Source organism: Kogia breviceps, chromosome 3 (assembly GCF_026419965.1).
Source record: "Kogia breviceps isolate mKogBre1 chromosome 3, mKogBre1 haplotype 1, whole genome shotgun sequence".
NCBI classification, from domain to species: Eukaryota; Metazoa; Chordata; class Mammalia; order Artiodactyla; family Physeteridae; genus Kogia; species Kogia breviceps.
Genome location: NC_081312.1, coordinates 66,169,541 through 66,183,582, shown reverse-complemented (window position 1 = coordinate 66,183,582; position 14,042 = coordinate 66,169,541). Strand labels below are relative to the sequence as shown.

Here is a 14,042-nt window from a genome sequence, read left to right as displayed (position 1 = left end):
GGGGGTGTCTGCGTGCGAGAGAGCGCTCTGGAGCAAAGCAGCTGGAAAATGCTCAGAAATACTTTCACAGCGGTCAAGCTGGAAATCCCCTGCGCGTCCTCCCCGTCCCCGCCCCTCCCGACCTAGGTTCCCCCCCCGCCCCCCGCCGGGAGGGTGTGTGCCCCACCTGCCACCGGGCCAGCTCTGGGTGGCGGTGGTAGGGTGACTGCGGGGGGTGTGGCGGCGCGCGAGGCGAGAACCCGGAGGCGGCGGGGCCCTGGGCCTGGCTGGCCGCGCGGCCGCCTCCCCCCCCCGCGCCGCCGCCTCCCCCTCCTCCTCCGCCGCCGCCGGTCGCCTGTCTCCGCGCTGGGCATGTCTCGGGAGCCGGAGCGGCCCGGGCCGCGGGGGCTCTGCGGCGCATGGACGGCGGCGGCGCCCGGAGAGCAGGGGGAGGAGAAGGCGCAAGCGGCGGAGGAGGCGGCGACCTGCGGCGAGAGGCACCGGCGGCGCGAGGGGACGGCCGGCCGCCGGCGAGGCTCCGGCCCCACTACTTTTCCGTAGCCTCCCCGCCTCAGCAGCACGGCCGCCGCCGCCGCCGCCGCCGCCACGGCCAAGGCCACGGCCACCGCCCGCCTGGCCACCGCTGAGCGCGGCGCACGCCCGCACTCACTCCCGCCACCCCACGCACACGCACACCCCCCGCCCTCCCCACGCCCCCCGCCCCAGGAGGGGGGAGAGAGGCAAAAAGTAAGAGAGGAAAAAAAATAGCAGGAAGATGGCGCCCACCAAGCCCAGCTTTCAGCAGGATCCTTCCAGGCGAGAACGGTAACACTTTTCTGTTTATTGAACCTGCCGCCGGGGCGGCTGCTGCCGCCGCCGCCGCCGCCGCCGCCGCTGCCGCCTCCGCCGCCGCCGCCGCAAAGGTGGCGGGGCCCGCTCCGCAGCCCGCCTCCTGGGCCGCGAGCCCGCGGGGACCTGGTCGGCGGGCTGGCGGCTCCGCGCTCGCTCGCGGTCCCCGCGCGCATTGTCCGCCCGCGGCGGCTGCGGCAGCGGCGGCGGCGCCAGGCTCTCCGAGCGGTCGCACCTCCTCGGCTCGGCGAATGGAGTGACTCGCTGACAGAAAAAAAAAGAAAAAAGAAAGAAAGAATGAAAAAGCAAAAAAGAAAAGAAAAAGAAAGAGAAACGAACAGAAAAGAAGGGGCTGCTGTGTGACTGGGAGCAGAGGAGCGGGTGGGGGGGCCGGGGGATCCCCGGGGCCGCCGCAGGTCCCTTGGCAGCTGCTCTCTAGGAAGGAATGAGGCTGGGGAGGGGGAGGGAAGGCAGGCGAGAAGGGGGAGGAGGAGGAGGAGAAGAGAGGAGGAGGAGGAGGAGGAGGAGGAGGAGGGCGGAGAGCGCGGGGCTCGCGCCAGGCCCGGACGGTGTCGCCGAGGGGCTGTCTCCGCGCGGAGCAGCTAGGCCGGGCCGAGCGGAGAGAGGCGCGCGGCAGCCGCCTCCCTGCCGCCCACGCTGCGTCCCCAGCCTCGGCAACTTGTGGGTCTCCTGCTCCTCTGTTCTCGTCTCCTGCCCTCCTCTCCAATCCCTTGCCCCCCCCCCCCGGAGAAAATAAGGAAAAGAAAGAAGAAAACCCTCCAATTCAAATCAGCAAGCCAACAGCGAGATCCAAAATGTGCCAACAGTTGGAGCATCTCTGCCCCGTTAGTTACAGTTTGGGGATCAGTGTTTAAAAAAGTTCCTGGTGAGAATTGCCTAGCCAGGCAAGGAGCTCAGCCGAGCATGTCTGTTTGAAGTTAGTTAAACCAAAGCCAAAGGGAAAGGGAGTTTGTATTCAAAATTTCCTTAACCGTCCTACGTGGATGGCATTGTTAGATTTCGGAGTAACTAAGCACCCCTCCGCCCCACGTGGTTTTCCCTCCTGCTGTCCACCGAGCCTACTTTGTTTGGAATCCTATTTGCTATTAATTGGCACCGTTAATGACATTAATTGTATATAGCATATTGGTTTGAGCAAAGTGAATATCTCTCTCTGTCTCCGAGGAGAAAATGCTCAGTAGGAAGTATGAAATGTTACCCATTGAATCGTGAGGAAAACAAATACGGTTAGATATATGCACCCCCGTCCCCCCCACCCCGCCCCCAAGCAGCGATGTTTACTTTCCTCACAGGCTTAAGTGAACTTGCAAAGAAGATGAGGGCAGTCCGCAGTAGCAAGACTTAATTATTATTACGTGGGAAGTTTTATTTTTGGTACAACATAGCATTTAACCTATAGTTTACATCAAGAGGCGGTAGGGAGATATTATTAAACAAGCTATTCCTTTAAAAAGCTTCAGTTGCACTGTTGCTCGTTTCCTCCATCCAGTAGGGACCGCAGAATTGTCAGGATTAAGGAAATAATTTAAGTAAGTAGTTAAGTGACTCATTCTAAACTCTAGCTAATTTCTGTATAAATCATGTACCTGAGAGTAAATTATACACAGTCCAGTTTTTAAAGATGTTAAAAGTGGGTAGCATTAACTATCTGACAACTCAAAGCTAAAACGAACATTTAGTCTTAGTGTTTTATGAGAATTCACATATTAAGTTATTTACTCTTGCAGGTAGAAAAATTATCTCTCAGAGCATCGTGCAAGGCTTTTAATAATTACTTCTTATTTAACATGGTGATGAATACTTTTTGAAATCAGAAGTTTGTAATTGATTTCCTCCGTTCTTTCCTTCCTCTTTGCCTCCTTCATCCCCAGTTCTGCTGGTAGTAAGTGTATTTACTGGGATGGCCCCAGTAATCTCTCTAGCAGAGGCCTATTTGTGTGCCATTTTGGGAATTTCTCTGAGATGGGAATCTTGAAGATAGAATTAATTTCTAGAGGAAACTTCATAGCCTGTGCATGAGCGCGTTCTTTATCACCTGTCTCCATTTGGCATTCGAAGAAGGTAAATCAAAGTGCGCAATTTGTTATTCTGCTCCACTTGAGAGCTGAACTAAATAACACTTGGTCTGAAATTCTGATTGAAGTTGTAGGAGGATATACTGTATTTAATTTAATGCCCTTTAATAGCATCTTCTTGTTCAGCTCGGATGCTGTCATTTTAAAGGTTGGATCTGAGAAGGTTTAACCTGTAGGGAGAGGGAGTAGTACGAAGGAGGTAAGGGGCAGAAGTGATATAGAGGAAAGGAAGGAAGGAGTTATAAAGCTAAACGTTTTCAAACAGTAATAACCACAAACTTGACCCGTTATCCAAACAGTTGTTTTATGCCCCGAGGGTTCACTTTGTTATTAGGGTTTTAAATGTTCTTAACACTTTAAGTGTAAACATTACACATGTTAGTTGATTTGGGTTTGTAATGAGAAATGGGAAGTCAGATGGTTGGTTCAGGAGAGGTGTTTTTCATAGTTACTTGCTTCAGCTAAGTAGTCATTTTACCTTTGTGTGCACTTTGTGCCCGAACTTGCTGGTTAGTAGTATGATTTCTCTGTAACGGTTGAACACAAATATGTTTATAAAAGATGGCTTTCTGTGGACATGCTTCAAGTGATCTCCTCCCTTTTACTTAAAAAATGGTTTCCAAATCATTGATTTCATAAAGGCATTTATGGACACTATTCTTTACTGCTTTTCAAATATACCAGTAATCAAAAACTTGAAAAAACATATCTTTTGAATTGTCTTGTTGTTTATTTATGACATATCTGACCTGAGTTTAATAATACAGTACAAAAGTCATTTCCTTCTAATAATGTTTACAGAGTAAATTTTGGAAAGAGAAGCTTTTTCTTGATAATGTCTTACGTTATTATTTAGTATTCCTTAAATTTCTCTGACTCATCCACACAGAAAGTGTCTCTTTGGAGCCTGAAAGAACAAGTTGAAAACCTTGTGCATTTAAACAAAACAAAAAACAAAACAAAACTCCAATAGGCTGCAAATTATATAGCACTACCACAGAGTGTTTCCACTATGTGGATGTATAACCAAGAAAATTAGACAGAAGTGTCAGGCATGCGATATGCCCATGCTGGTTTGCAAAGCATATTCCATTTGCACAGGGCTTTTGGTTTAAAAAGTAAAGGTGGTGGTGGAGACTTTTTTTGAGGTATTTCTTCCTACAGTGTAAGCTTAAACAGAGTGATAAATGATGATATGCGTTGTCTAACACTTGCTTATATATAAATAGCTCCACAAGATTGCTTAAATGATAATCGAAAATATGAAATAGGATGGCCTTCATATCACAAGGCCAAGGGTCTACAAATGGAAAAACTGAAATAATGAAATATTTCCAAGGCAACAGACTGTCAACAAGAACTGTAATGCATGGGCATATCATAGAACCACCAGAGAGGATATTAGATTGTATAGCTCTGGAGCCAGGAGTTATAATGACCTTCATTACGTAGGACCCTCCCACATTACAACATCCTTTCGTATTTCCAATTTCTGATTTATAAATTGAGAGACACAAAGCTACTTCAAATCTGTACTATGCCAATTACTAGATTTGATTTGTTAACAATGAGCAAACTCGAATCCAACATTATTTGATGCTTTTGGTTTAAAAATAAAGTTATGTGAGTTATTTTTTAGCACCTAGTGATATTATGAGTAAAGTTTTAGTCCCTGTGTCTTTAAAATATTCTTAAATATATGACTTATTTTTGACTAAAAGTTCTGGGAAATTAATGTCTTGTTCAACAATGAATTGGTAAGAATTATATTGCAATTTAAATATAATCTACAGATTGTAACAGCTTGATATTTTTGGCAATATGAAGTTTGAGTTTTCCCCAAAATTCTTCTACACAATGGTTGCCCTTACCTACAATAGATCTATTTTATGGGAATGCCAGAATTTCCATGAACCCCTCAACTCTTTTACTCTGGCCCACTGGCATGTTAAAATTGCATCTGTTTGAAACTGGACCTGATGTCCAGGGTCCCCTGCTCTGTGGTGAGGTTTTCTATGATGGTGTATCTTTACTGTATATGCTTTTGTAAAGCAGAACTTTTGGGGGAGGATTTAGGCAGTTTAGCTTTTATTTAGTTATTTTTTAAGCTGTTGAGCTTTAAATTTTGCGGGGTATTTGCAGGGGATATGTCACAGAGATTTCTGAATCATTCCTGGTAATGTTTTTCTCTGTAAACTTCCTTAAGTGCTTTATTATTATTACTAATGACCCTTAGATAGTCTATTTTTCTTTTCCTATTTTTTCCTGCAATTCTAGTGATCCTCTTTCCTATGCAGAATGCCACTCACTAAATTTAAAGAAAATTAAGCACACGTGAGAGCAGAACTAGCCCCTCCCATGTTATGTTTACATGGCTACTTTTTCCATATTTTAGCGTTTCATCTCTTGAATTAACTTTTAAAAAATTCTGCATTGCTGTTGGCTTAGAATCTAACTTCAAGTGCTTTATCAACATTTCTTAATTGTATACAATGGGTAAGGCTGAAACCTAGTGTAAGAGTTAATATGTTGAAAATTTTAGTTGTTCATTTGATTAAATATTAATTTTAAAATTTAAATGCTTCCCAAGTTGCTCATAATGGAATATGTGAAACTTTAAATATTTAAATCTATACTATGACTAGCTAAGAACTTCCTGAATTTATGGGAAAATCCAGTTATGTTTGCTTTGCATTTAATGTTAGTATTTTCACAGTAAATAATACCTGTTTTTTTTTTTTTTTTCCCTCATTGGGCAGTGTAATAAACCAACTGTAACTGAATGGTATTTTTTACTGCACTGGGCTCCACTAGTGTGAATAGGATGTTTGCACTTGTAAGTTTGATAGAACCGTACATAGAATAATTTGTAGTAATATTAATAATAGTACAGTACATAAGCAGGACATGGCTTAGTAAGAGGAAGGTGACTGCTACTATATCTGAAATTACTAGGGCAGTGACAAGATTAAACAACACTTGAAGTTGTCTGTATACATGTCTAAAGTGTAATGTTTTGGTGAATTAATTGGAATACTTGTGATCTCGTGTACAAAATCATGAGAGGCAAGATGAAAATCGCACATTACTGTTGTCCAAACTGCTCGTGGGCCCGGACTATAATTATTGATTGGTTTGTTCATTCAGCTTTATTTATCCAACCTCTGCGATAGACCATCATGACTTGTGCGGGGGATAGTGGTGAATAATACACCCTGTAAGAGCAGTTGCTCTAGTTATAGACTTGTCTTTATATTGGATATGTGAAATATTATCAAGGGCCAGAAAACACCCTTTTCTGGAAGAGTAGGAAGTACAGAATTCATAGACCTATAAATAAGGCTCCTTATCTCCTTTGACTTCTGTTAGCTTAGTGTTCTGCGGAGACAGGTATTCAGCCTGTAAAATATTGTAAGTAATGACTATAAAATGATTAGAGGTTCTTGGGAGAAAGAAAGAAAAGATGCTATATAATGTAAATGAAATTATAGCAAAAAATTTTAAAGATCTTTGATGGGATTTTAAAATGAAAATAGATCACATATGATCATAATAAAGATTTATTGGACATTACATGTTTCAGGCCCTGTGTTAAATACTTCGTAGTAATTTTCTCATTGGTTTCCCCACTGCCCTACAAGGGAAGTGCTAATATCCCCATTTATGGATGAGAAAACAGAGACTTATTGTTCCCAAAGAAGGTGGTAGAGTTAGAGATTGAAATTAGGTTTGTCTCTAGAAATGTACCTTAACTGCAGTGTGGAGGGGCCTACATTTTTGGATTTTCTAGAGCCGGGGATTTCTGAGCTGATGCCAGAAAATTCCTATGGCAGAAAGACTGTGTGTGCTGTGAGTAGTGAACTAGATCTCTGCTTCTTGGTCCTTCCTCAGATGTTTGGAGAAGTTCAGAAATACCATGTTTATAAAGTTAGAGGAAGAATCAAGAAATTATTCTCACTCTACCTTTTAACATTCCGGTAGTTTTGTGGGCAAGCTCCACAGCTGTCTATACTTCGGGGCAGACTTTTTACTGAATGGTTTCAGAAGAATCAGTTTGCCATGCACATAGGCCTCTTTGGTCTTAGACTGTGAAGTATTCAGTGACCTCTTCCGCTCGTGCCTCAGACTGTGCCACAGTTTAAAGATTACAGTTGAGATGTTTTTATTTTGGGATAGTTTTGCCACTGAATGGGTAGAAACAACCTCATAGGCTTTCTGAATAACACACTCTAGTTCCTATATTTCTGGATGTTGTCTTCTGAGATATATAAGGACTCTTGTATATCTCAAAAGTTGGCCTCTTGCCAAATTATCTGGCATTATAATAATGACAACAAGCATTTATATAGCACTGTGTACCAGGTACTGTTCTAAGGGCTTTACGTATATTAATTAACTCATTTAATTAAAAACATGTTAAAAATGGACCACAATAAATACACAAGTGATAAGTTATCATTACTGAGTTCTCCCCACCCTCCTCCCAGACTCTCACACACTTGCCAGCATCTTCAAGAAGAGAAAGTCTTGGTAACATTTTAATTCCTCTAATGCCAGGGATCACAGGGGTTGGTCTGGTGTGTAACAGTTCTTTGACAAAAGCTATACTTCAGGAAACTTTGTAGCATCTGACTCTATCACTGCTCATTGTAGAATGTATGCTAGATTTGAGGTAATAGACAAGCATGCCACATTTATCTTCCCGTTTTTAGATCTAATACTGTCAACCAAATAGCTTCCTTAAAAAAAAAAAAAAGTATAGTAGGAATTTCAGGGCTTGAAAGGACTAGATAAGCAGCGCTTGAGTATTTGTGGTTGAAAGCTGAGTATTTTGTTTGTGTAAATTAATTATTCACTTTTACATTCAGAAAATTTCTTGTTTACATAAAGAATAGGTTGCTTTGTGAAATGTTGGAAAGAGCTCATTTAGAGAGATGTTTTGCTAAAATATGGAAGCTAAAAAGCAACAGTCAATAGGAAGTATAAGTGAAAAATAGGCTATAAAATTTCAAACAGCATTCAGATCATCTTAAAAGAAATTATATCTGATTACAGTATTTTATTATCATCAGTATGCTAATGCAGAATTAAAGAGCTCTGACTTGGGTACTGAGGTTATATATAACATTAAAACTTAAATATTTATCACATATTTTGGAAAGTAGTGCCACATAGCATTTTAAGACCACTTTATGGAATCACAGGTCATTTCAGTAATATCTCATTACTTCTGATAGACTGGGGCTTTCTTCATTTGTAAGATTTATTAAAAAATTTTTATTATAAAGAAAAGTGTAATATTGGGTTAAGGGTCATCTTTAGTGAATATAGCTGAAATCATTTATCCTCCCCCCCAGCCAACTATGACTTCCTTTCTGCTATTGTAACACTGCAGAAACTGGTACTAGTTCTAAACTTCATTCAGAAGCATTTTACTCATAAAGACTGCAGTATTTTGGTAGGAGCAAGTGGCATGATTGAAACTGTTTGCAGAGTCTCTCTCTCTGGTCCTAGAAAAAGGAGATATCAATGAATAAGGATATTTTAGTAGCTAATATGTATTGTACTGATTGAGGGAGCATTTTTCCCTACAAAAAGAATTCATTCCTCAAAATCTATTTCTTAAAAACATATCCATTCTATTTGTATATATGAATGGGATGATTTTTATTTATTGTAGGAGATTTCTTTATGTTGTATATGAGATTTATATATAAGCCAAACATATATGTATATATAGTCTTTACAATGTAACATATATAAAATATAAACCAGATATACCATGTTTGTATAGATCCACCTGAAATGGGAAAATGTTACAAAGGTATCTTGAACATATTATAAATGTCTTACTTTAGATCAAGTTAAATTTAAATATATGCAGCGGATTGGTGACTTTTTTGTTTTCCTAATGCTTTAAGGAAAAGTAGGCTCATCATTTTTTTTGCACATTTTTATTGTTCTGTGTAAATGTAATTTGTTAATCCTGTGAAATTTGTCATAGATAAATTTGCTTGGATTATCTTGTCACCACCGTATCTGCATTCTTTTGTTCATTGCTTATTCATAATTTAACAGTCTGGCAGTGAGCCTTTTTGGGATGCTCACAAAAGATATATGACCTCTACCAGCTGCTACTATAACCTGCAGAATGCACAGCAAGACATTAGAAACGTGAGGATTCCTCTACTGATTAAAGTGCTCTTCATTTAAACAGTCTGTTCATAAGAATCTCAGGAATCTCTTGCTACCAGCAGTTTTGATTTTTTTTCTTCCTAACAAAATTAGTTCTAACAATTGAATCTTCATTTGGTATGAATTTTTCAGATTATCCAAAGGAAGTTAATTCCTTGAAGGCTGTTTCTTCTTTATAACTAAATACTTAAATGTTTTATATTTAGGGGTATTAAAGTTATTCAGAAATGGTTTTATTGGACAAGAAAAAATGGAGAGTGGAGTAAATATCTCACATCCTAATCTTAGAAGAAATGGTTGGATTAACCCTACTTGAATCCAAGCACTTTACAGTTTATACTGTAAACATCCCATATTATGTAGTATGTAGCAGACATTAAAAATAGAATGTAACTTGAAGTGTAACCACATCTTTAGGTTTTCATTATTCTGAATTAGTTTAACATATGAATTTATACTCATCAACCCCTCCCCACCCCCCCCACCTCTCTCAAGAAATCAGCAGATCAGTTTGTGAGTAATGGCTAGTTTTGCCTCTCTTCTGTGCAGGCATATGATTACAGTTCAAAATAATTCATTGCTAATCCATGCCGTATTGGTTCATCTCCATCACTCTGTTCTGTGATTAGAGCCTCAGGCCTGCTGCCTTGCTTTCTGCCCTGATTTTCTTTAACTGCAACCCTTGTTTTAATATAGTTCTGTAGTCACCACTCTCCTACTCTCCCCCTCTCCATTCCTCATATATATCGATTGCAGTAGATTAATATTTATTGGAAGCTATTTTTCAGACTTTGTGAAAAATGTATTCATTTCTTACTGTGAATCTTCACCTAAAGGGAAAACGGAGAGGGAAGATGTAGGACTCAGGTATGCAACTCTTCTTATAGAGTAAAGCTATTGCTTTTACCAACCTTCATTCTCTGCTTTGGTCAATGTTTCTTCTTTATACACAAATCAGGAACTTGAGTTTCCTTGAAAAAAATTTTAGGCAGATTAAGCTACAATGTTGACAGTTTATCTCTAATTTGTAACAGTTCTAAAATGGCTTTCTGTATTTTGGAAGTATATACTGTAGTCAGTACAGTCACCACAATATACATTGATCAGCTTGCATTTTCAGGCAGGGACACAAAGTTATCATTTTCCTTAACATCAAAATTTGCCAATTTTACCAGAAGGTCATCTAACAGATTTTTTTAAAGACTTTGTTTCAGATCTTAGTAGTCCTGTGTTCCTTTTAATAATTACTTTCGTCTCATTGTAGCTGTGTGTTTGAAAGTGTAGGTCAATGAGGATGATTGCATTCAGAATTTCATGATCTGTGTAGTGGAACAAATTGAAAGCAAAGCCTGTATCAATCACTGTGAAGGGAGGGTTAATTGTTACCGCTTCTCAAGCCTCTGGACAGATAAACCAGTAATGAAATACTTATTGCTCTGATATGTGAATGCTAAAGGATGAAACAATGGAAACAGAAGCAGTCTTCAGAGATAACCAAAAAGGCAAAGAAAAAAGAATAAACTGGATGAAAGTATAGAACTGTGTACTGCATTAACTCTCTTAAAAGTAATATTGTTTTTAGCCTCCTACCCATCTTTTTTTCTGGCAGGTTAGGGCAGTATCATATATCAGGTTGCTAAAGCCAAATAAGAATATAAATGGAAAACTCTCTTTGTGTTAAAAAAAAAAAAAGTGTAGTTCTGTGCTTTATATGAATTCCATATATTTTATAAAAATAATGTTTGAATTACTATTTAAGGTTTTCTGTTTTTAAAAATCAGTGATGCTACATATGTTACATATGTTAAATATTATACATGTATAAATGGCTTAAATTCTAAAAAGGATTGTTTTATCTTTGAAGAGATTTTGGAATTATCTGTCCATTATAGACCAAAGCATAGAGGAAATTGTGAAATACATAAAGAAATAGTAAAATAAGAATTAGTGTTGCCAAGAAATCATGAGATAAGGGTAAACACATTTAACCATTTCTTCCATATGAACTTAACATTTAAACATCTGTTGGTTACTTATATGTTGAAATATATGCAAAAATATTTAGCCAAATTGAAGTCTTAGGCCCATGACAATCATCTCAACACAGTGGGTAGTTCTGAAAATTAATGAGAATGATAATACTGTAAAGACTGTTCCAGAGTTTGCCCAAATTCATTATCTAAGACTCTTGTTAAGAACATCTCTAAGAATTTTAACCAGGAAAATATATTAATGGTTCAAAAACATTTTCAAAACCCTGAATTATAAAAGTATAATGGAATTATATATGCAAGAGTTATAGTTAGCAACAGAGATAGCAGAAGGTATTATGAAGGCATATTTTTCCATAACCTGTACTGCTCTTGCACATGGTTTCATCCAAGGGTTTAATCTCATACATTATTTTTTTGTTTTTAGGACAAGGAATTGGGATCATTTAAAAAATAAAATGGGGGAATTCCCTGGTGGTCCAATGGTTGGGACTCTGCGATTTTTCTGCCGAGGGTCCGGGTTCCATCCCTGGTCAGGGAACTATGATCTCACAAACCACGTGGATGGCCAAAATAAAAAAATAAAAAAATAGAACTTTTTTTCCCTCATTAGTGTAGAGAAGCCTATAGCTATAAAAAGTTAAATATATCTTTTAGTAGTCACTTCATATTTGATCAAACAACTACTAACAAGATAGAACATTCTTAGCAAAAAGAAAGAACTGTCTTACACCTTTGTATTTATCTTCAGAAGGTTAAGAACTTCTCAAGGCCCGTTTCTGCATTGTATTGATGTGGCTGCAGAGCAACTTAAACAAATGATTTGGGGCATAGCACTTTTTATGACAGTAGCACCGTCCCCTAGCTAATGTGGTTTTGTATATTGTAAAAGATAACTATAATAAGAATGCTATAACATCCCTGGATCAGTATATTTAAACTGCTATTCAAATATGCTAAGACGTAAGTCAGTAGAGAGCCCTAAAAGTCAAGCTGTGCAAGGGGCTTTCAGTTTCTGTGTACAATGAGGGCAGGCAAAAAGCAGGAAGAGTTCCATTACTCAATAATAAATGTTTTCTTAAGACAGGAGCCCATGGATATATTGAGATTGTCATGGCAATACATTATGAATTACCATTGGCCACTTGCTTGTTGGGTCCTAGTAGAACAACAGGTAATGGCATAAGTCCTGGTCACCAGTGTCAGTCTTTCATTATCTTTGTAGGAAGTTGTACTTTACATAGGTCCTTTAACCGTTTACAGCCTCAGTTTCTTTATTTGTATATTGAGTTGCTAACATTTCCTTCCAGCTACAAAATTATGTGACTACAGTATTTGAATTGCATGACTATATGATACAAAGTAACGAGTTGAAGTATTTGTGGATTTTTTTTCTGATGGTATTAACATTTACATATATTCTTTACTTATAAAACTATTAAATAAAGTTTTTAGATCAAATGTGATGCTTGTCAAGCAGGTTTCAATAAATAAAATATAGGATACCTAAGTATTTTTCTTCTATGAAAACATCTTTGACAGGAAACTTCTTATTTCAGGAATGTCCAGAGGGACATTGCAGAGGAAGCAATAGGCTGTATTAAGTTATATTTTAAAGTGACATATTATGCACATGACTCAATGTAACACTGAAGAAAAACACAAAAAGTGTTCAGTGATAAATACATTTGTTGGTTACATTCAATCAAGACGGCAGAACAACTCTGGAAATATTTGAAAACCAGATGATATACCATAAAGAAGGAAGTTAATGTAATATTTGATGGACAGGTGAGTGCTTAGGGGAATAAGTAATCTCTGAAAATTTTGTGTGTTCCCAAAACACTTATAAAAGAATAAATTTCTGTAGTGAGATATATGCCCAAACTACAACAGTTATTTATTCTTTTTAACCTTGTTTTTCAAAGGAGCTTTCTTCTAATTCCTCTCCCTTACTTGTAAAGTTGAACTGATTTAGTGTTTGTAGTGTAGACAGATTTAAATATTTATGACTGGATAAGATTTCTTGCTTCTAATAGGCTAATGACTTTTAAAATAGATGTATCGTCACTTATTTATTGTTTTCTTTGATTAATGATATTAATAGTTACTGCAAGGAGGTAATTAACTTTTTTCCTTATTTCTATATATATGCAGATTATCTAAATCTGTATTCTATATATTATCTGTAGATTAAGAGTATTTTATCCCCTAAACCTATTTTATGCTTAATTGTCAGTGATAATTTAACACCACTGATCAAAATATTTTCCCTAAAAACATTCTATTCCTCAAAAGGTAATTTTCCATTTTTTTACTGTGAAAACACTTAGGAAAAGAAAAAAGTATGGTATGGCGTAGACTGGACTTCTGTAACTCCTGTCTCTCCCTTTCACTCATCAAAACCCTTTTTTCAAAGCTGATTTTGGCTAGCTGTTAGGAGATAATCTGAATAGAACAATTTATATTTAGGAATAAAGCTTGTTTTCATTTTTAAAATGAACCAATAATAATAAACACATTTTAAATTAATAGAACACAGAGAATCTTTAGTGTGTTCTTGCCTGTCTCTCCATATCACACATATATACCCCTTCCCAAGAGATACATTAGTCATCACTTTGAAATACCTCTTCGGAAAATTTAACATCTCATCATGACATTGTTTTAGAAATAATATGTTAATTTTCTCACATTATTGAGGGTAAAAATGGATAAATGTCATGAGCTGGGTTAAATACATGTATTGTACATGTTTTTCTTGGTAACCATTTTCTTTTTCTGTCTAGTTGAAAGTCTCTCACTGTGGTAAAGAGCTAGCACCAAGAGAAGAGATTTAGAATTGGGCGGTATGTTGTGACATCAAGGTTGGAAGTGTCCACTCAGTGCTGAAATAGAATTTAAATGTGGAATTTATAGATGGCTATAGTGT

At 38.5% G+C, this 14,042-nt stretch overlaps 1 protein-coding gene across 4 annotated transcripts in view; it reads left to right on the top strand.

Moving 5' to 3' along the window:
* The window catches only part of NPAS3 (neuronal PAS domain protein 3), an 868,173-nt gene that overhangs the window by 3,596 nt on the left and 850,535 nt on the right, over positions 1-14,042 (top strand). For 2 of the 4 annotated variants that reach the window (XM_067028590.1, XM_067028589.1), the window contains exon 1: positions 589-804. The exons of the other annotated variants lie outside the window; for them this stretch is intronic. In XM_067028590.1, coding sequence (XP_066884691.1) covers positions 755-804 — 50 coding nt within the window. In that variant the 5' untranslated portion in view covers positions 589-754. Of the gene's footprint in view, positions 1-588; positions 805-14,042 lie in introns of those variants that run through there. 4 annotated transcript variants of the gene reach the window in all.